The following is a 20,848-nucleotide window of genomic DNA, read 5'->3' on the forward strand; positions in this document are numbered from 1 at the left end:
CAGGCGACCTCTAGGTGAAAACTCCTGGGTATATCCCTGGCGAATGAGGGATATAAAAGGAGCCTTACAAGGACAAACCCACCACAAGGGAAAACCTGGAAGGAACAGTCCTGCCAGATGGAAGAACATCCAGAACCCCATCAAACCCCAAGGATCAGTCCTGGACCCAGTGTTCTTCAATATTTTTTATTAATGACTTGGATGAGGAAGTTCGGGGAATGCTTATCAAATTTGCAGATGATACCAAATTGGGCAGAATAGCTAATACCCTGGAAGACAGAAACAAAATTCAAAATGAACTTGATAGGATGGAGCACTGGGCCAAAAGCAACAGAATGAAATTCAGAAGGGATAAATGCAAAACCCTGCACCTTGGAAAAAGAAACCAATTGCACCGTTGCAAGATGGGGGATACCTGGATCAGCAAAACTACAAGCAAGAAGGATCTTGGAATTGTTGTAGATCACAAGCTAAATATGAGCCAACAGTGTGATATGGCTACAAAAAAGGCAAATGCTATTTTAGGCTGCATTAATAGAAGTATAATTTTCAAATCCTGCGAGGTGCTAGTCCCCCTCTATTCAGCACTGGTTAGGCCTCACTTTGAATATTGTGTCCACTTCTGGACACCACATTTCAAGAAGGATGCTAACAAATTGGAACAAGTTCGGAGGAGGGCAACAAGGATGATTAGAGGTTTGGAAACCAAGCCTTATGGGGAAAGGCTGAATGAATTGGACCTGTTTAGTCTTGAGAAAAGAAAACTGAGGGGTGATATGATAGCACTTTTCAAATATTTGAAAGGTTGTCATACAGAGGAGGGGCAAGATCTGTTCTCGATCATCCCAGAGTGCAGGACATGCAATAATGGGCTGAAGTTAAAGGAAGCCAAATATGAGCTGAATATCAGGAAAAACGTCCTAACTGTTAGAGTAGTGTGACAGTGGAACCAGTTACTTCAGGTGTTGGTGAGCGCTCCAACACTGGAGGCATTCAAGAAAAACTTGCATAATTTTTATTTTATTTATTTATTTATTTTTATAATCACCTGGCAGATATGCTTTGATTGTATTCCTGCATTGAGCAGGGGGTTGGACTTGATGGCCTTGTAGGTCCCTTCCAACTTCACTTTTCTGTGATTCCATGATTCTTTAAACCCTCAAAGGGGCAGAAGGAGACACCCAAGAAGAAGAGGATTGGGGAGATACTCCAGAGGATTTCTTGGGATCTTTGGGTCAAGGACTCTCCGGAAGAAGTCCCTGAACTGCCCCGGGAGTGGGACTATATTTATACAGAGGAAGAAGAGGAGAAGCGCGAGAACCATTCTTTTGGGGAGAATCGGAGAAAAGAGCTCAGAGGAAGCAAGCTGACCGAAAGCTGAGTGAACTCCCCGTCACTCTAGTCTTATACAGGTGGAGAAAACACCAACAAGAGTGTCAGCACCAGTAGGAGAAGGAGGTGAAGGAGAAAACCAGCCTGGGGCCCTCCCAAAGAGAAGTACCACATGACTGCCCTCCTTGTGGGCATATTGACCTTCATTGTCAGGGGCCATACCTCCACCAAGCCCTTTTGAATAAGAGCCTCTGCTCCTACATTTACCTCACTGAAGATACCTGGGACCAGTAGAGACATCAGTGAAGAGAACCAAGGAATCCCAGGCTGTACTTGTCAGTCCTATCCCAGTGAAGGCAACTGGGTGGAAGGAAAAATAAATGTTGTACATTAATCTCTCCCTCCCTAGATGTTCTTGGACTACAACTCCCAGAAATCCTGACCAGCACACTAGTTCTGAAGGCTTCTGGGAGTTTTAGTCCAAGAATATCTGAGGATCCAAGGTTGGGAACCACCAGCAAGTATACAAGTATAACAGTTCCGCAGTGCAGCGGTAATAAAGTTTAAGTGATATGAACTGTTCCTAAACCATGTCTATAATATGTTACTTAGAAGTTTGCTTTCTGTCAACATTAGCCACATGTGTGTATTTGCTACATCTGCTAATTCTCTGAAAAGATTCAGACAAGGAATAATGCTTTCAAAATCCCATTTTTTCCATTTACGCTTCCTAAGTGGCTGCTTCCCTTCAATATCTATAAGAGAACTGTGAGTTTCAGGGGGTGAATCTAATTTAACAATGTATACTGCAGAATCTCCTTGAACAATTATAGTGACTTTATTAAGATATTAGTAAATTAGAAGGAATTAAATAAGATCCCATTTCCATCAAAATGAATTATATACGCTTCAGAAGATCATGGTAACTATTAACTGTCTTTTACACATAGGTGGAGGGAAAAACAACTTACTCACAGTGCCCAGATAATGAATCTAAAAGTTGTTAAATTTAAAAATCACATTCCTCTTTAGTGAACCTATTTCCCAGTACCTCCATTATGTGCTTTTAATGCTGACAGGAGAAAGATACGGAGGCAATACAACTGAGAGACATTCATTTCAAGAAAACAAAAGAGTTAAAAGAACTCAAGGATAAAGAGAAGTGTGTCACAGCTGAAATTGATGGACGCCGAGGACAAATGAAAAACTTATACAGCCGACTACACCGAATGGATGCAGAGACACTTAAGCAGCAAGAACTCATATATAACCAGGCAAGGAAGAAGGGTGTTTTGGGTGAGGGAGGTGTATATAGTTCTGATTTCATTTGACTCTGCATCTAATGAAGATGCAGGCAGTCTCTCTCTCTCTTTCTCCCTCCCCCCCTCCCCCCCCCCCACACACACACACGAGTAACTGGCCAAAGAGAGAACTGCTTAAAATTATATTTGTGTGAATTAAGCAGTTCATCTTCTGCCTGCATTAAGAACACAACCAGCTTTCAGACCGTGTACTGCAAATAATTTTTTTTCCCCTTACTATTTGTGAAGAGGACACAGTACTGTGTAAGCAGACAAGAGGTCTTCAGCATATGAATTAAAAACAGCATATGAATTAAAAACAGGCAAAAATGTAAGAATTAGAGAAGGCCATGAGATGAACAGTTTTAAAATCCCATTATCTCCGCTAATCCCAAACCTTTAGATACAACAGATGTCCCCCTTCTTTGAATTCTGTCCTTTCTTAGTATGTGAAAGCCGGACTGTGTTACTGACTGAAGGCAGAAGTCAAACATCATCTAAGTGATGATAGGCTATATTTTTAGATTTATTCTGATTAAAGGCTGTCTTTTTTATGGTAAGTCATTTGACTCCAATATAGTGTTATTTATAAGAGAATTCTGTAATTCTATCTCTCTTTAAGTATACAGGTAATATCTGAAATTATTAAAAATATGAAAACTATGGTATTATATGTATTTCATTTGAGATCAGAATTAACAGTTATTGTTCTACCCTTTCAGTTATGCAGTTACTTTACCTGAAAGTAAATAACGGTGTCAATGGAGCCCATTCCTTAAAAAGGGGGGGGGGGAGGGGGAAATCAGTTGACTTGGAAGTGAGTTCTATTTACATCCCAGTAAATATGTTTTGACTTGGATCATATGTCCCCCAAATCAGCTTTTTGCTATGACTTCTCAGAACCATGGCTGCTTCAGGGTAAATTTTTGAAGCAATACAAGAGATGAACATGGCCAAATCCTGTTATTTGTTAATGAGATTTATATGCATAACTCCTATGCACCACTTTGAAAATTTACCCCTTTCTGTCAGCATCCACTGGCAGTGGTAAGATTGCTACCACAGCTGTAAGCCTCCCTAGAGCAGACTATCTAGGCTAGAGATGCTTTGTTATATTTTTAGAAGATTACTTGTGAGCCAGCATCACACACCAGCCATTTTAAGACAGTTTACAAATGAGAAGGCCTATAGGCCAGAAACAATTGTAAAATAACAATAATTTAATTAAATGCCTGTCCTGAAGCTAATTCTTTGTGTTAATATTTTAGCACTTACAGAAATGTCTCTAATTGTTTGTTTTTCAGCCTCTCTGTTAATTTTGTTTCTTGCTTTAAAATATTTTTAACAGGATTTTTATATACAGCAAGTGGAGAGAAGGTTGTCACGCTTGCAGGGAGAGCTTAACACAGATGAGAGACAAGTTTTAGAAGCGAAAATTGCTGAACTTATAAAGATAGCAGATGAAAAGAGACAGGCATACGATACTTTGCAAACACAGCAGAAGAAACTTCAGGTAACATGACTTACTCATGTGGGTTTTGGGGCACCTAGAGCTATTTTTCATTGAGACCATAGGAAGTAGACCAATTGAATTATGTCTTCAATCACAAGCATGTCCAATCTTGGCCAATAATTACTTGGAAACACCAGAGATAAAATTCAAGTCTCCTTGGAAGAAGGAAGCGGTAAAGATGCAATATAAAATAAATAAAAGTGAGAGGTGATTGTAGTTAGACATAGTGTCAGCTATGCTCCTTTCCCTAGCTGTCCTGGGTTAGATTGCACAGCAATATTCATGATGACATTAAATACATTTTTCCTTTTCTTTTCAGAGTGACATCCATTTTATCAAATTGGCTATGAATAAAACAGGAGAAGAAATGGCTAGTTTGAGTACTAGAGTAGATGAGCTAAACCTTTTCACTGACAAATCAGAGAAGTTATTGAAAAAAGCCAGAGCAGATAAGCAGGTATTTATTTATTTATTTATTTATTTATTTATTTTTAAACAAGGGGAAAAATTGCTGCCTTGCATGAGCACTTGGATGGTTTGCATTGTCAGACTTGGCACTGTGTCAGGATTCTGAGCTTTCTTCAGAACTCAAATTATTCAATGCAAAGTTATGTTTTGTAAGGTACATTTAACATTTTTCTTCTTCTGCCATAAAAGGATTTAATGATTGAAGACAATCTCCTGAAGCTGGAACTGAAACGTGTAAGAGATACGCTGTACAGTAAGGCAGAGAAAGTCCTTTCACTCGAAAAACAGAAGCAACAATTAAAAGCAGCAATGGAGGAGAGAATGGCAGATATCAAAGTTCACAAGGCAATGATTGAGACACAGATAAGAATAATAGAGCAAGAGCGTCAGACTTTAAGGTATTTATTTCCCCATATACTGACTGAAGGTGGGAGTGGACTTCCATTTTCAAGAAAGAAGCTAACATTGAAAAAGATGGTTGTCGTTATAGGATCCTACCTGCTGTACCTCACTTGGCTGGCGTGTTTGCAAAGGAGGCATTTTCTTAGATTTCATGGAAGAATTCCTTGCAGCCCAGACTGCTTTGTGGTACTCAGCTCACCTTCCTTTCTGCCAGCAATTTTAGGTTTATTTTTTTCAGTATTCTACCAAAAACACAGGAGCCTGTGGTTCTCGTACAGAGTCCCAAGGCACAGGTGAATGATACATTAGACCACAAAAAAACACCAACATAAACTAGTTTTTGACACTGTACATGCCTTCATCAGACTGGGAAACACAGAGCTGTGTGTGGCACAGAAAAAAAACTTCATGCAAGGTTCCTTGTTTAAAGCAAGTTTCAGGATGTGGGCTACAGACTCTAATTAGTAATGTAGGTTTCAGAATCTACCTTTGGTGGTATTGACTGAAATATCTCTTCTGGTCTTGTTAAACAATGGGTCTTTCAGTATCCTGGGATTCCTTGTAAACCAGAACTGTGTATTGTTCCATCTGTTTATCCATTGCATGTTTATCCCACCCTCTCTCATCTGATCTTCATAACTGCTGCTTTGCTTAAGGTGAGAAAGAGTAATTGGCTCAAGATTGTGTAAATAAGGCTTAATGGCTGACCTGGAATTTGAGCTTGCATCTCCTTTCAACCATCTTTGCTTTACTAGTGTACTTGTAGAATTTTCCTAATTGACTACTAGGAATTGTTTTATCTTCTTCTAAATGAATGATGGAAACCTCCCTATACAGAAGCACAAAAGAAGTAAACACTTGTTTTTCAAGCAGAGTTTTGCCATCATGGCAAAACTCTGCTTGAAAAATAAGTGTTTATTTCTTTCAGAAATTCTCTTTTTTGCATAGCAGATATAGATCCAAGAGATGGTAGTAAATTACAAATGCCAGGACAGGAATTGCAAAGGGCTGTTTTCTGTAACTGGGAAGAAAGGATCTTTGTTCAGTGGGTGGTTAAACCCAACTGGGAAATGAACACTCAACCAACTGATTGGCAGTCTTTTCTTTCCACCTCCCTCTTCCATCCACAGCCCACGCAACAGGAAATTAGAGTGATTTAGCATGACTGGAGCTTAACCCCTCGCCAAGTAGGCAGGCTCTGTGTTTTTCCTTTGATAATTACATGACTAATTGGCACTTGCATATAATTTGATTTGGGGTTGTTTCCTGCTGTTGCTTATTCTTTTCTAGCAGTGGCAATATTAAGATACAATCAGCAGGGGGCAGCTTTTGCAGCTGTAAAATTGAAATACCAAACCTTTAAATATTTGGGTAAGGTGCCTTGGACAGCTGCTCCCTGTGATGTTGGGACTTGCAATGTGCTTTTTTGCCTTTCTTTTCTTCTGTGTCAGACTTGCGAGGCCTTAGGAACTGAGAGGACTGGATGCCAATGTTAGATATAATAAATGGATATAAATTTGGCTGTCACTGGCAAAAGTAGAGATGGCAACCAGTCCCTCTGCTGCAGACATCCACAGAATTTTTTATTGGCAGCAATAGCTCTCCTCAGGAGTGCATCCATATGTACAGTTTTTAATAAGTGTTCTTTACTGAAAATGGTATGAGAAGGCTTTGTAGATTGTGCCTTATCCCATAGCTCTTGTGGTGTTTTGTAAACCTATCTGCGCTTGACAATCATGGGAAAATCCAAGAAAAATTAAGTAGTCAGGCAAGCATCTCATAAGTCTGCAGAATGTGTAATGGTTCTTGTAGGGCCAGAGAGAAGATAGTCTGGGTGAAGTGTAAAGCAACAACAGCTGATACCCACTGACACTGGTAGAATGGTAGGAGAGGTCAGCCGAAATGGAACCAGCAACACCTAATGTGTTACCTAGTCACTTCACTCGCAAGTCTCAGGCAGACCTTATACGCCACTTCCAGCCTGCTGATCAGGAGGCATGTTGAGAGTTAGGTGAGCAATCCTCCCTCTGCCCAAAGAGTAGAATGCCGTGATGTACAAGCTTTCACTACTAACCTCGAGCATTCTCCATCATCTCCAGGATGCCCAGACATAATAGATTGGAAAGAGGTACTCTTAACATCCTGACATATTCCACCCATTCGCCCCATTATGGAGGATAGTGTCAGGTCTCCATCCAGGTATACCTTACTAGCAAAGTCATCTCACACTTGGCGCAACATAAAGCTATGTTCTGACAAATATCTTGAATTTGTTTTTCAATTTTGTCTCTCAAATCAGTGCTGAGTTCCATGAGCGACTGAGTAAAATTGAGAAACTGAAGAGCAGATACGAAATTATTACCATCGTCATGATGCCCCCAGAAGGAGAGGAAGAGAAAACTCAAACTTACTATGTCATCAAGGTAATTTGTGTTCTCAGATGTTGACAGCTATTGCAGAATTGTGTTCCTTTTTAAAAGATCTCAATTATCTTAAATCATGTTTTATGACCAGTTGCCCTGCTTCTGTCCACTGCTGACCAAAGTTCATCACCTTGTTTTTCTGCAACGTCAGCGTCTTCTATATTACTTATGGTTCTGAGTTTTTCAGAGGAGCTGGGCCGTTTTATCATGCACTCATGATTTTGAATTATCACTGCTCTTTTATAATTATCATCTCCAACAGGTACTCTTTGGTAGTCACAATGATGTCTGCTTTTAAATGAACATTCTTTGCATTTTTCCACACAGTTTCTAAGGCCCATGTCTTTGACTTGAGGAAATAAATACACATACGCCCAAACTAATTTTTTTTTTTAAAAAACAACCTTCTAAGCTGGATGGCTTGCAAAATTAATAACCCTTCCTGCCCCTCCTATACCATTAAGATTCTTTAGCTCTCTATGTCCCTCCCTTTTGCTTCCTCTCTCAGACATCACGTACATTCTGGGAAGTTCTTTTCCAGAAGAATGCTGTACTACTTAAAATGGATTATTTATTTACCCTAGAGCTCTCAAATGGCTTTTAGGGGAACACACAAACTGTGTAAAACAATAGAGTAACAAATGTAATAAGAATAATCATGTGCTGCCAAGTCAATTCTGGCTTATGGCGACCATTTTCAGGGTTTCCTAGGTAGAGAATTCCTGCCAACCTATCCGTTCGAAAGCACATAAAAATGCGAGTAGATAAATAGGTATCACCACGGTGGGAAGGTAATGACATTCCATGCCTAGTTGCACTGGCCACATGACCACGGAAACTGTATATGGGCAAACGCTGGCTCTATGGCTTGGAGACGGGGATGAGCATTGCGCCCTAGAGTCGGACACAACTGGACTAAATGTCAAGGGGAACCTTCACCTTTCAGATTCAGACTAGGCATCCTTCAGTCTCGAGAGACTATGGTAATGTGCTCTACATGGAGGACTTGGAACAGCGTCTAGTGTGGCTGAGAAGGCCAATCCGAGAGTGACCATCCCTTTCACACTGAAGGCAAATCCAATCTGTCCCTTGTCCAGCTCCCTGATTTTGCTGCTTTCGTGACTGCCTCTTTGCCTCGGCCTTACCTTTACTAGGTAGAGAATACTCAGAAGTGGTTTATTCTTCACTTCTTCTCTGGGCATCCTGAGACTGGGCAACTTGCCCAAGGCCACGCAGGCTGACTCCTCTGGGATGCATAGTGGGGAACTGAACCTCCAACCTCTACTGCTGCAGCCAGATACCTAACTCACTGAGCTATCCAGGCAACTAACAAATAAAAGTAAATGCATTGTTAAAAGGGAGAATAGTATTTGAGGAGATCCGAATAGTGTTGTTGCAGAACCCCCACAGAGCTGAGCCTGCACTGTAAGCATCCTGCAGCATTCACATCGAAAGAATTGTAAACAGGGTCCCCAAATTTCAGCCCTTTCCTATATATCAGTTTTATTTTTATCAAGAAAAAAAATGTCTTGGACAAAAAGCTGTGGAAATATAGTCTTCTGTTTGAAGGGAGCATTGGAATTCTCATGATTTATGTTAAATCATAATACTAAGTGCAGTGTGAAGCCTTGTTAATATGCATTGGAATAAAAAGAAGTCACATGGGGATGAAAAACAGCTGTAACTTAAATTTTTGGTGTCATTTTTGGAAGCTGAATTCCATTTTGTTGTTCTTTCAAGACTGCCCAGGAAAAGGAGGATCTTCAGCGTGAAGGGGATACTTTGGATGCCAAGATCCAGCTAGCAGAGAAAGAATGTGTTGCTCTTGAGAATACTCTGCATGTAGTTAATAGCTGCAACAGCAACTATCGAGACTCCTTCAGAAAGGTCACAGAGAAAAGTAAGCCTGTTGTAGTTGGGTGTGTGTGAATAAGTAGTTTGGGGCTGTTACTGGTATGCTCTCAAAGCACATGCATGAACTCACATGGGTTGTGAGATATTTCTGTAAGGAATCTTTAAACATTGGCAAGAGTGTCCTAACAGACTGGGCTGACTCACATGATCTTGTACATCATGTCATCAGTGAAAAACAATGAATTAGACCACCCAATTCCAGAACTTTTCCCATATTATTTGTGAATATGGGCACACCTTTTATCTCTTTGATTGTCTTGAATCTGGAAAGCAGTACAACTCTAGCTGGAGCAGTATAAAGAAAAGGAAATTCTTGGGCAGATATTCCAAGGGAGTACAGAGTAGTAAAGGTTCTAGGCTAGTACTGGAAATGTAAGAAACGTAATAAACTAAAAGAATTCTCTAGCTCAAACGTTCTGGGGACTGACAAGGTAATTCAGCTAGACTTCACTCCAACGTATCCTCTAATTTTCAGCCCCACTGAGTGGGGCTCTGCCTCTCTTTTGTGCGGCTTCACCCCTGCGTGCGCTACTCCAACCCTCCCGCGTGCTAGGTTCCGTTACGAGTGGAACCCATAGTGTGAATGTTGCATGGAGGAGGAAGACAGTCACGTGGAGGGAAGCATAGTCGTGCACTCGTTAACATCCAGCCTAGCAGGAACCTTGCTTCAGACCTTTCATAAAGTCGGCTCATGAGAAGCTAGCCGTGGCTCCCAGAGGAGCTTTGCCTCCCCCCCCCCCCCCCCCCCCCGTTGACATTACAGACGCATTTGAAGACATGACTCTTAAGGGAGGCTTTCCACTCTGAACTTAGCTAAGTTGAGATGATGGTAAAACTCTGTCCAGTTACTGTTTTTGTTATTTTTATTTTCATTTTAAGTTTAGTTTCATTTGCTCAGACAGATTCTGTTTTTACATGCTTAGATTTTTACATGGCTTTGTTTGTATTATTCCATTTTGATCATTGTAATGAAAACTGCTCAGAGTAATACTGCAGCACTAATGGGAGCAGTATACCAATTAAAGTAAACATACATACAGGCGTACTGTACCTCAGTTTACAAAATTAATGCATTCTCTGGGACGTTTCATAATGCAAAAAATTTGCAAACTGAAATGCAGTTTCCCATAGGAATGCATGCATGGGGGTGGCGCTCAGGCACAATGTAAACTTGCTTCGTATTGCGGAAAAAAATTGTAAACCAAGGCATTATTTTCAATTGATTTTTGTTCGTAAACCAAAAATTACATTAAACGAGGCATTCGTAAACCGAGGTACCACTGTACATACATACATATATGCATACATGCATGCATATGGTGTATTTCAGGAGTGTGAGACAGGCAGATTTGGGCAGAATTCGAGGCACTATGTAGGCCACACCAGAATGAAAAATGCAGCAATTTTGGGGAGGTGTTATTTCTGTTTTGATACATATAACAAAAATAAAAAACAACAACAAAGTATTGTGGCCTGTTAAAGCTTAATAGATTTGTTGTAGCGTAAACTTCTGTGAATTATAATCTAATATTTAGCCACAGGCAAATTTAGAAGGATTCGGTGTGGAATGTAGGTCCATGAATATAAGCACAGCTAAAAAAATTTCAGAACTTTGAGAATGTGGATTATGTAGACATCCTGCCATACCTAGAGTAGTTCACTGTCTGGCCGAGGCTGTCCTTGAGGACCAAAAGGATTGAACCAGGAAATGGCTAATATTTAACTGCATGAACTTCCAATTCCATGGCCAGAATCAATACCTTTGTCTGTACAAGCTAATGAAGAAAACTGCTTATTAATATACAGTGAATGAAGAATATTGGACCTTTATTTAAACATTGTGATACACTCTGTAATCTCTGGATAAAGCCACTTCAGCCAGTTCCCTCTCCAGCCTTCTTCATAATTTCTTTTTTTCTACAAGTTACCTTCAGATCAATAGAATATCTTCGGGGGACCAAGGCATTTTGGCTTTTGTGTGTTACCTTCTCTAATGTCAGCTTTGTGTCCATTAATTCTCTTGTGTAAAGATGATTCCGTTTGTCCTACGTAGAATGCAGAGCTGCTGCTGGCAAAAGATGGCACAAATGACATTGTCAGAGGAACTAATAAATGTGACCCCGATGATGTAGCTGACATTGCTGGAGTCTGTAACGCTGCCTGAGTAAATGGGAGAGGAGCAGATAGCAGTTAGACTTGTGGCTTCATTGTTGTTGAATGGAGAAGGCAGAGACTAATGGGGGTGAGACTGGAAAGAGCAAGGAATGACAAAGTTTATTCACCTGCAATATTGTATTACCAGTCCTCTGCCAGAGCTGTCAAAATAGGGTACAGAAAATGTTTTTAAAAAGCAACCCAACTTGATGACACTGAATGGCCAAAATCCAGATGTGTAAAGTTATGCCATGAAAGGCTGCTGATGTCATCATGTACGGCCTTTTATAGTTAATTGAAGATTTCTAATCCCCCTCACCCAAGGGTCTGAGGCTCCTTGGGGATCCCTTTCATCCTACGGAGCCTTGGGGGGGGGAGACTTTTTGTTCTGAATATCAGAGACTGGCAATTTTTCGACATTAAAAGCACACACACAACATCCAAAGGCTCCAGAAGGTTTCCCCAGAATGAAGGGGATCCCTAAGGAGCCTTAGAATTAGGTGGTAGTGGAAACTTTTCATTAGCAATAAAAGGGCGCAGCAGATGATGTCATCAGGCTTGTGTGATGTCAACTTTACCCAGTTGGATTTCGGCCAGTGTCTGTTCAGGAAGAAGGGCGTAATGACGTGGCAGCTGGAACTCCACATGGAGGTTACATTTGGCAACACAGTCCTTTCTACTGGATTTGGAAGTATCACATTCTCTTTGTAAAGCAGTCACATCATAAGAATAAAAACATAAACAATACTATTTATAGAGGAAGAGAATTATATTGTTTATACTGTGGCTACAATACTAGAGTTCTTGGTATACTGAATTAAAATCTTACCCATTAATTTGTAATATTAAAACATGATTTCAGTGTAGCTCAGGAGGGAGTATTTGTTAACTTTTGCTCCCTCTGCTGGCTCTATTATTATTATTTTAATTAAACCATCTTAAATCAAGATTCTTGAAAAGTTGGACAAATCAGGCAATTTAAAATAAGAAAGATACATTCTGAAAAGAGGATATTTGAAAAAGGCTTTGGGCTCCAAGGACATCATCATAATAACCCTACATTACAGGTATGCACTGGCTCATGTTACGCTGGCATAGGCACACAGACATTTGTTCAAGCCAACTCATGGCATCATATATTTTTCAGATTAACATACTGAATAATTCCAGTGTGTAGAGCTACCCATATCAGAAAGTGGTACATCTGCTTTTAAATTCCTTTTTGTCACACTGAAGTGATTCGTGCTGCCTCCGAATGTTTCCCAACTTCTTCTGTTTTGAGCTTTTAAATACTGTCTTTTTAATGGTGTAAGCCACCTTGAGTTCTTTCAGGATAACAAATATTTTAAATAAATACATAAATAGGTCATAAGTATTTTTTTAGGTGAAGAACATGAAGAGAAATTGAAACTGGAAGAAGAGAAAAGAGCTGCTGATGAGAAATACAGATACAAGAGAAGACAAATCAAGGAGCTCCAGGGAGACATCCAGGTAGAAAGATTTTTAGTTTAGTTTGTTTAGTTTATTTGATTTATACCCCAGCTATTTGGCCCAACGGACCACTCTAGGCAGCTTTTTGGTTTTAGTTTGCTGTAGAGGCATGTCTGTAATCCTTATCCTGAATTAAACTTCACTTTTTCTCACGGTGAAGCACCACCCCTGCTTTTCAGAATGTTAGCCTGATCTCCTTCGACAGCTATTCAAGATTTGACGAAGGCAGGGATGAAATGCAGAAAAAACCCCAATAAATTTAAAGTTTCTTCCCCTTCATGTCATAAAAACTGAGTTCCATCCCATAGTAATGTGTTTTGACCGCAAGGCTTTTGTTTTCATATTGAAAATGAACAAGTGTGCATTACTAAGTGTAAAATGAATACAAACTGAAATGCATAGGATTATAAAACATTTATTTGACTATGTCATTTAGTAATTTGTCTCACCCACTGGTTGTGGGTGGCAAAAGTGGAATTTGCTTCAACATATTTGTAGTTCAAAAAGGGCACAGCAGTTCTCTCTCTCTCTCTCTCTCTCTCTCTCTCTCTCTCTCTCTCTCTGTGTGTGTGTGTGTGGTGTGTGTGTGTGTGTGTGTGTGTGTGTGGTGTGTGTGTGTGTGTGTGTGTGTGTGTGTGTGTGTGTGTGTGTGTGTGTGTGTGTATTTTGTCATACTTTGACTGAGTCAAAACGATAGCTGCAGAGACCTATGGAGTTATGGTAGGTGGAGCAGATGACAGAATGGGATGTAGACTAAGATCCATCTTTGCATATAGGTCTGCTGTGATCACCTTCCAGACAGCACACACAAATGTAGGCATATTCGTTGTTGCATTTCTGTCCTAAAATGGCACTAATAAATAGTATAATCTTCTGAAGGAAAAAAGCTGCTGTGAGCAATTTACCCTTATTAGGTGTACCAAAAAGCCAGGGTTCAACAACTGGACACAACATACACTTTCTTCTTTATTCATAGGCTGTACATAGGGAGAAACCAGAGCATGAGGATGCCTGGATTTGTTTCTGCTCCTGTAACTGTTGCTTGGCTTTACTTAATACTTTCACTTTATAGGACTGGTAACACTCATTTTTCTGATCAACACCAGTACCGAAGTCTGTTTGAGAAGGCATTCAAGAAATCTTACTTAGCACAGTCAGTTGCACTAGAGTAGGCTAGTTGAATCAGTGGGGATTTGGTGAATCAATGCCTCTATAAACTCTATGGATTCAAATAGGCCTACATTAGTCACAATAGTAAATTGCAACTAGAGTGATTTAACCAGAGGTTGGGGAGTTATTCCTCGCTGTGGCTCCCTGACGGGGGCTGAACTCCGTGATACACAGGGTCCCTTCCAGCTCTGCAGTTCTATGACGATTAAAACTAAGGGAGAAGTTAGCTCACTAAATTCTCAGATGCAGTAGGCATACTCTAGTGCAATGTAACTATGCTAAGCAACAGGACTTCAAACGCTGTGTAGGAGTGTTGTTGAGCAAGACGTAAGAAACAAAGAGCACTTTTTGTGGCCTTACTCTAAAGCCTGACTGTACAAAGACTCATGTAGCACCTGGGGAAAATGTTACAACCCACCCTCATGGCTGCCTTGCAAAGCTGCGCCCGTGTCATGACTTAGCATTTCTATTACTATGTGCTTGAAAGCCATTGGACCAGACTTGTGTTAAGTGCTGGTGGCTAAAAGGAAAACAGAGCCAAGTACGGGGAGTGGGGGAGAGTGAAGGACACAGCTCTGTCCTGAGTGAAAGGAGACAAACTAGGTGGCACCTCAGAGTACTGTTAATATATATATCCTCATGTCAAAACTGGGAAACAAGGTTGGGTTTACTCCCACCTGTCCACTAGACCAGTGGTCCCCAACCTTTTTGCCTCCATGGACAGGTTTAGTGTGCCAGTGGAGGTGGGGTGTCCATACGTGTGTGCATGGGAGGGGCCGTGCATGGGAGGGGCCGTGCATGGGAGGGAGTATGCATGTGTCTGCACGTGCAGGGGAGAGATTTGTCTCTGTGGCCCGGTCCTGGCAAGGCCATGAACCAGGATCAGTCCACAAACGAGGGTTGGGGACCCCTGCACTAGAGCACAGAAGAGAAACATAGATGTTAATGTATAGTTTGTATATCATAAAACAGTGTAGAGTACATATTTTGTACCTGTATCTATTTGGTCCTTGCAAACATGATAACATCAGATGATAGCAGGGCTAGGCAGGGCAATTCATATATACATTCAGACAGAATTAAATGGATATATTCTGCCTAATAAAATTTATAGTTTTTACTGTTTTAATTCTAGATTTTTGTTTGATTTGGCCCATCTATAAAGATATACCATAAAGAAAATCGAACACTCTTTTCCAACTCCTCCATCAGGCTTTGTTTCTTATGTTATAATCTGAATTCCAACTTCCAAAAGAGAGAACACACACTTTTAAAAAGCATATTTTTATGTATGTTTACTTTATTGTAGATATATTAAATAAAAAAAAACTCAAAACAGGCTCATATATGAACTTTTTATTTCTTCAGTCTATGCAGAGTAATCTTGATATGCTTTTGAAAGACGAGGCTCTTTACAAAGAAAAAATAGCAGAGAAAAAAGCAATTGTCACACGGCTATCCAAAGAAGTTGATGAGCAGAAGCCAAAACTTGAAAGAGTCACAAAGCAGGTAAGTTAAATCAGTATCGGCCATAAACTTCCCTTTTGTTTAGAGTGCAATGAAATAATAGAACTAAACATTAACATTGCCTTCTACTACTCAGATATACAGTGGTGCCTTGCATAACAAGCAGCCCGTTTAATGATGAATCCGCATAGTGATGCGGATTTTGCGATCGCATTGCGATGTTTCCTATGGGGGAAAATCCCTTTGCAATTTTTCCCCATAGGCCCCATTTTCCCCCAGCTGACCAGCGGGCGCTTCGGAAGGACCGCGGGGGAACCCTCCCCGCGCTCCCTCCGAAGCCTGCGCCGCCCAGCTGGGGAGAAGGCTTTGGAGCGACCGCGAGGGAGGGTTTCCCCCACGGTCTCTCCAAAGCCTGCGCCACCCAGCTGGGGGAAAATGGCCACCCGCAGCGTTTTCGTGCCTCGCTTACCAAGGCGGCGAAAATGGCGGCCGGATGGGGGATTCTTCACTTACCGGTGAGTTTTTCCCCAATAGGAACGCATTAAACGGAGTTTAATGCGTTCCTATGGGTTCCCCCCTCCCCGCATAGTGAAGAATCCGGATAGCGACGTTAGTCCTGGAACGGATTAACATCGCTATGCGGGGCACCACTGTATATTGTAAAGATACAATACCATGAAAACTAATTGTCACATTGGCATTTATGCTTTTAACTGTTTTGTTTCTCAAAAGGTTGCCCGACTAACCAGAGAAATCCGAGCACTGAAGAATACTCAGTCAGAAACACAAGAAGAACAAGATATTGACCTTCGTGCACTGAAAGACTTCAGCAGATCTGTAGATAAAATGCTACTCGATATTTCAGAAGCAAATCCAGATTTGAACACAGCCTTTCAGAGATACTTTGAACAGGTATGATTTCTGGTTGGCTTAACTATTTTGTTCATCATTTATTTTGAACACTTTCACTTCTTTTGGTGATGGCACTTGGACTGCTTCTTTCCAACCTGGTCTTCTCCAAAAGTGTTGGATTACAAGTCCCATCATTCCTAGTCAGCATAGCCACAAGGTTAAGCTATGCTAAACCATCTTGTATGTTGTACAAAAAAGCTGTAATCATTCAACTTGTGCTCTCCACCTTTTCCCTTTGTTGTTGCCAAGAGTTCAAAGACCCATCTGTTTTAGTTTTATACTAAGTGTAATCATGATTCCCTGTTTAGCTGGGTGAATAGCTCAGTGGTTTTGGTACCTGGCTGCAGAACCAGAGGTTGAGAGTTCAATTCCCCACTGTACCACCTGGGAGAACAACCAGCCTGTGTTGCTCTGGGCAAGCTACACAGTACCAGCGTACCCCCAGAAGGGAGTGGTAAACTACTTTTGAGTACTTTATACTGAGAAAGCCTAGGAAAAGTTCGCCATGTCAGAATCAACTGGAAGGCACACAGTTTTTGTGGTTAGTGAACGACTAAACAACAACAACAAAAGTCTCATTACTTCTCTTTCCCGTTTAGGCTTCCATACAGCTTCCTTCTGCTTCATGTTCTCGGCTTAGTTTGCGATCATCTACCCACAGCTCATCATCTTCAAGCGTGTAAGTTCTACAACTATAAATAAAATTTAATTTTTCCTGCTCAATTATACAACTTTGCCTTAAGTAGCACAAGCCGTCTTCAGAATGACAGTGTAAAAGAAATAGAAAAAGATTACCATTTGTTTGGGGAGCATGTCCTCCTGTCTTATTATTTTAATAATGATCTCATTTGTATCTGAAATGCACTGGGCCAAATTTCAGAGTTCTTATCACAAGGTACGATCTCCCTGTCTAGGGACTCCAGGAAGTCCTTCCTGATGCTTCTGAATGTTGCCAAACCTTGTGCTTGATTATTTTGGATCATGAGGATCCATGTGAGGGTACAATTACATAGTGGGGAAAACATAAATGGATCTGCTGTGAAGTTGTATCCAGAATGTTAAGTTTCTCCAGGTTAATTTACTTCAGCACACCACACAGCAAAGAGAAGGGAATAAATTGATTTTCAAAAGCTGAATATGCTGTTTGTGAGATAGCTCTGGTCTGGCTGTATGGATTTACAGGAGGCACATGACAGCAGAGCTATTTTAACAAGCTGCAAATAAGGCTGATTGATGACTTGAAAACTCTACCAATTCTTTGGTCACTCTCCTACCCGAGCACTACAGAAGCAAGTCTTTAAAAGAATATTGTAGCTGACTGACATGGCTTCAGATGTATACGTGACCCCTTCAGATCGGCTCAAGTGATCAGAACACCGGAAAAGATGTGAACACATTTGCTTCCAAAAAAGAGAAGCCCCAGTAGCAGAGGAAAAAACTATGACTCCTGGAGGAAAACCCGGGGCTGATTTGCATGGAAAATAATGCAAAGCTCACCATCCTAGTCCTAGAACATTTCCTGCATTATTTAGTGTAGCTTAGTCCAATCAGAAAATCAACAAAAGAAAAATCTTGAAGATTAGAAAAGAAAAAGTCAAGAAAGTGAGAAGTATTTCATAACAGGCTGTGGCCTATCAGATATTACAGGAGGATACCAACCTAGCAGAAGCTCTGTATCAACTTCTGTGGCTTGATAGTCAAAAAGACATTTTTTCCCAAGATGCTTTAAATGCATTATCTTTCTCCAGTACTTGAGACAATTCAGAAAGATCTTGTGGGGTGCTGAGGCAAAGAGAAGCTTGCTTAAAGCCATCCAGTAAGTTCATGGCAGAGATAGAATTTGTACCACAAACTTTCCAAATCATAGATTAGTCTCTTGGCTATTATATTAGTTATTAAAAGCTCTCACAATTAGGTCAATTTTTGAATGAAAAATCCCTTAATGAGTTTCTAATCCAAAAATGAGATGCAGGGCTTATCCACCAGTGTTCTGCAGAAGGCTCTTGTGAGCAGTTTGAAAAGAGAACCATTTTTTTTCCAGGTGGGCAGTTTGCTCCATGCATAGATTGTGCTGCATCTTTGAGTATTCATAAAGAGCTACCTACAGTTAGATTTAAATTATTTCCAAAATGACTATATCACCCTTTAACCATAAGGCCACAACTATGTCTTGCACAGTGAAGAAATTACTGTACAGGCTGAATCCAGTAGTATATCACATCTAACATAAGCCTATTGAATTAGTGGGGATTTAGTGAGTGAACACCTGTGTAAGTTCCATTGATTCAGTGGGGCTTCTCAGGTTGCAACTTGCTGCTGGATTTCAGCCCCCGATGCACAAATGTATACATGATATTCCAAAAATTGGTATTCTTTAGGTAAGTGTGATCACCACCTAGAATCTAGAAGACTAGAGAAAAGATTCCTCACATTTTGAAAAGGCAGGGAGTGGGATTTTGGTCAGATCGAGGTTCTCCTGTCATTTGATAACACTTAGAACTGCTGTTATAACAGTGAGTTGGAGAATTTATAGTTGCTTTTTCCATAAAGCAGTGATTCTCCCAGGCTATTTTAATAAGAATGTATTTATTACAATGACTGTTGGCTTTCTTTTTTTTAGGTCGCCTAAGAGTTCAGCATCATCAGCCAATCAACCACGGCTTAAAGTTGTGTCTCTGACTTTGAGTCCCAGTTCTGAACCTGTGGATCTTGCTTTATCACGTCCTCCAAGCCAAAGTAGTGCCTCTGCATCTTCACATACCAGAAGCCCCAAGTAGCACTGCAGAGAATGTATCAGATTTTAGTCCTCACTTAGTAACAGTTATTCAGTAAACTGCAGTACCTGTATTTTCTCTGTAGCAAGTAGCTTGAAGTTCTTTAACTTAGGTGATGTTGAACATGTTCTGTTATTTGGTAAATTGAATAAATGCTTAAGAAAAATATCTTAAAACGAAAATGTGTGTTTATTTTCAATAGTACAATATAGAATGATGATAAAAACAGGCTTTAGGATTTTGCATTTTTTTATGTGTAGGCTCCACTAGGTTTGATTTTAATAAAAGTTTCTAAAAATAGTAGATTTAAAAAAAATCATCTCATATAACAAAATTATATCTGTGTTTCAATAAGCAATTATGAGATTATCAAAACATCATGCTTTAAAAAAAGATAAAAACATTAAAACCCATTTTCAAGTACAGGCACTTCCTAACACACTATTTGTCTTTTTGAAGCTCTACACATTTCTTGCCTCTGCGATGTATGCTCATCCCCCTTGCCCTCCGGGAAAACATGTCAGGGCAAGGAGTAGAATATTAATTGCATGCATCTCTGAAAATTTTAGTGCTGCTCTTCCATGTAAACAACTGTTTTAATATAGTGAACCATTGCACATTTGTTACTTGTCCATCTTGAAACTTGGCAAGCCTAATTACTTTGAAACAGAAAACCATCCAGACAAATTTCAGCAAATTCTACTTCAAAAATTTTAAAGTTAGGAGCGGCTGTCTTTTGAAACATGAATGCCCCTCCCCGCACCAATCTGTCTGTGTTCTGGTAGCTGTAACCCCTTTCCTAAATCACAGAATCATAGAAAAGTGAAGTTGGAAGGGGCCTACAAGGCCATCAAGTCCAACCCCCTGCTTAAGGAAGGAATACAATCAAAGCATATCTGCCAAGTGATTATCTACATTTTGTTGGAGCACTCAATAATTCCTGAGGTAACTGGTTCCACTGTCGTACTGATGTAACGGGTAGGTGGTTTTTCCTGATATTCAACTGAAATCTGGCTTCCTTTAACTTGAGCCCATTGTTGCGTGTCCTGCACTCTTGGGATGATTCAGAACAGATTCTGCCCCTCTGTATGACAACCTTTCAAATATTTGAAAAGTGCTATCATATCACCCCTCAGTCTTCTTTTCTCAAGGCTAAACATGCCCAATTGTTTCAGCCTTTCCTCATAAGGCTTGGTTCCCAGGCCCCTGATCATCCTTGTCACCCTCCTCTGAACTTGTTCCAATTTGTTAGCATCCTTCTTGGACACAAAACTCAAGGTGAGGCCTAACCAGTGCTATATAGAGGGGGACTAGCACCTCACAGGATTTGGAAACTATACTACTATTAATGCAGCCTAAAATAGAATTACCCTTTTTTGAAGCCACATCACACTGTTGGCTCATATTTAGCTTGTGATCTACGACAATTCCAAGATCCTTCTCGCTCATAGTTTTGCTGAGCCAGGTATCCCCCATCTTGTAACTGGGCGATTGGTTTCTTTTTCTGAGGTGCAGTACTTTGCTCTT

At 40.4% G+C, this 20,848-nt stretch overlaps 1 protein-coding gene across 1 annotated transcript in view; it reads left to right on the forward strand.

The window, feature by feature from the left end:
- Positions 1-19,489, forward strand: part of CCDC39 (coiled-coil domain 39 molecular ruler complex subunit) — a 35,222-nt gene extending 15,733 nt beyond the window's left edge. Inside the window, exons 10-20 of the mRNA XM_020809471.3 lie at positions 2,412-2,606; positions 3,982-4,146; positions 4,466-4,603; positions 4,804-5,012; positions 7,316-7,439; positions 9,180-9,339; positions 12,892-12,998; positions 15,537-15,677; positions 16,368-16,547; positions 17,147-17,226; positions 19,168-19,489. Of these exons, the coding sequence (XP_020665130.3) occupies positions 2,412-2,606; positions 3,982-4,146; positions 4,466-4,603; positions 4,804-5,012; positions 7,316-7,439; positions 9,180-9,339; positions 12,892-12,998; positions 15,537-15,677; positions 16,368-16,547; positions 17,147-17,226; positions 19,168-19,324 (1,656 nt within the window). The 3' untranslated portion in view covers positions 19,325-19,489. The remainder of the gene's footprint in view (positions 1-2,411; positions 2,607-3,981; positions 4,147-4,465; positions 4,604-4,803; positions 5,013-7,315; positions 7,440-9,179; positions 9,340-12,891; positions 12,999-15,536; positions 15,678-16,367; positions 16,548-17,146; positions 17,227-19,167) is intronic.
- The last annotated feature ends 1,359 nt before the right edge of the window (positions 19,490-20,848 follow it).

This window comes from Pogona vitticeps, chromosome 3 (genome assembly GCF_051106095.1).
Source record: "Pogona vitticeps strain Pit_001003342236 chromosome 3, PviZW2.1, whole genome shotgun sequence".
Taxonomy (NCBI): domain Eukaryota; kingdom Metazoa; phylum Chordata; class Lepidosauria; order Squamata; family Agamidae; genus Pogona; species Pogona vitticeps.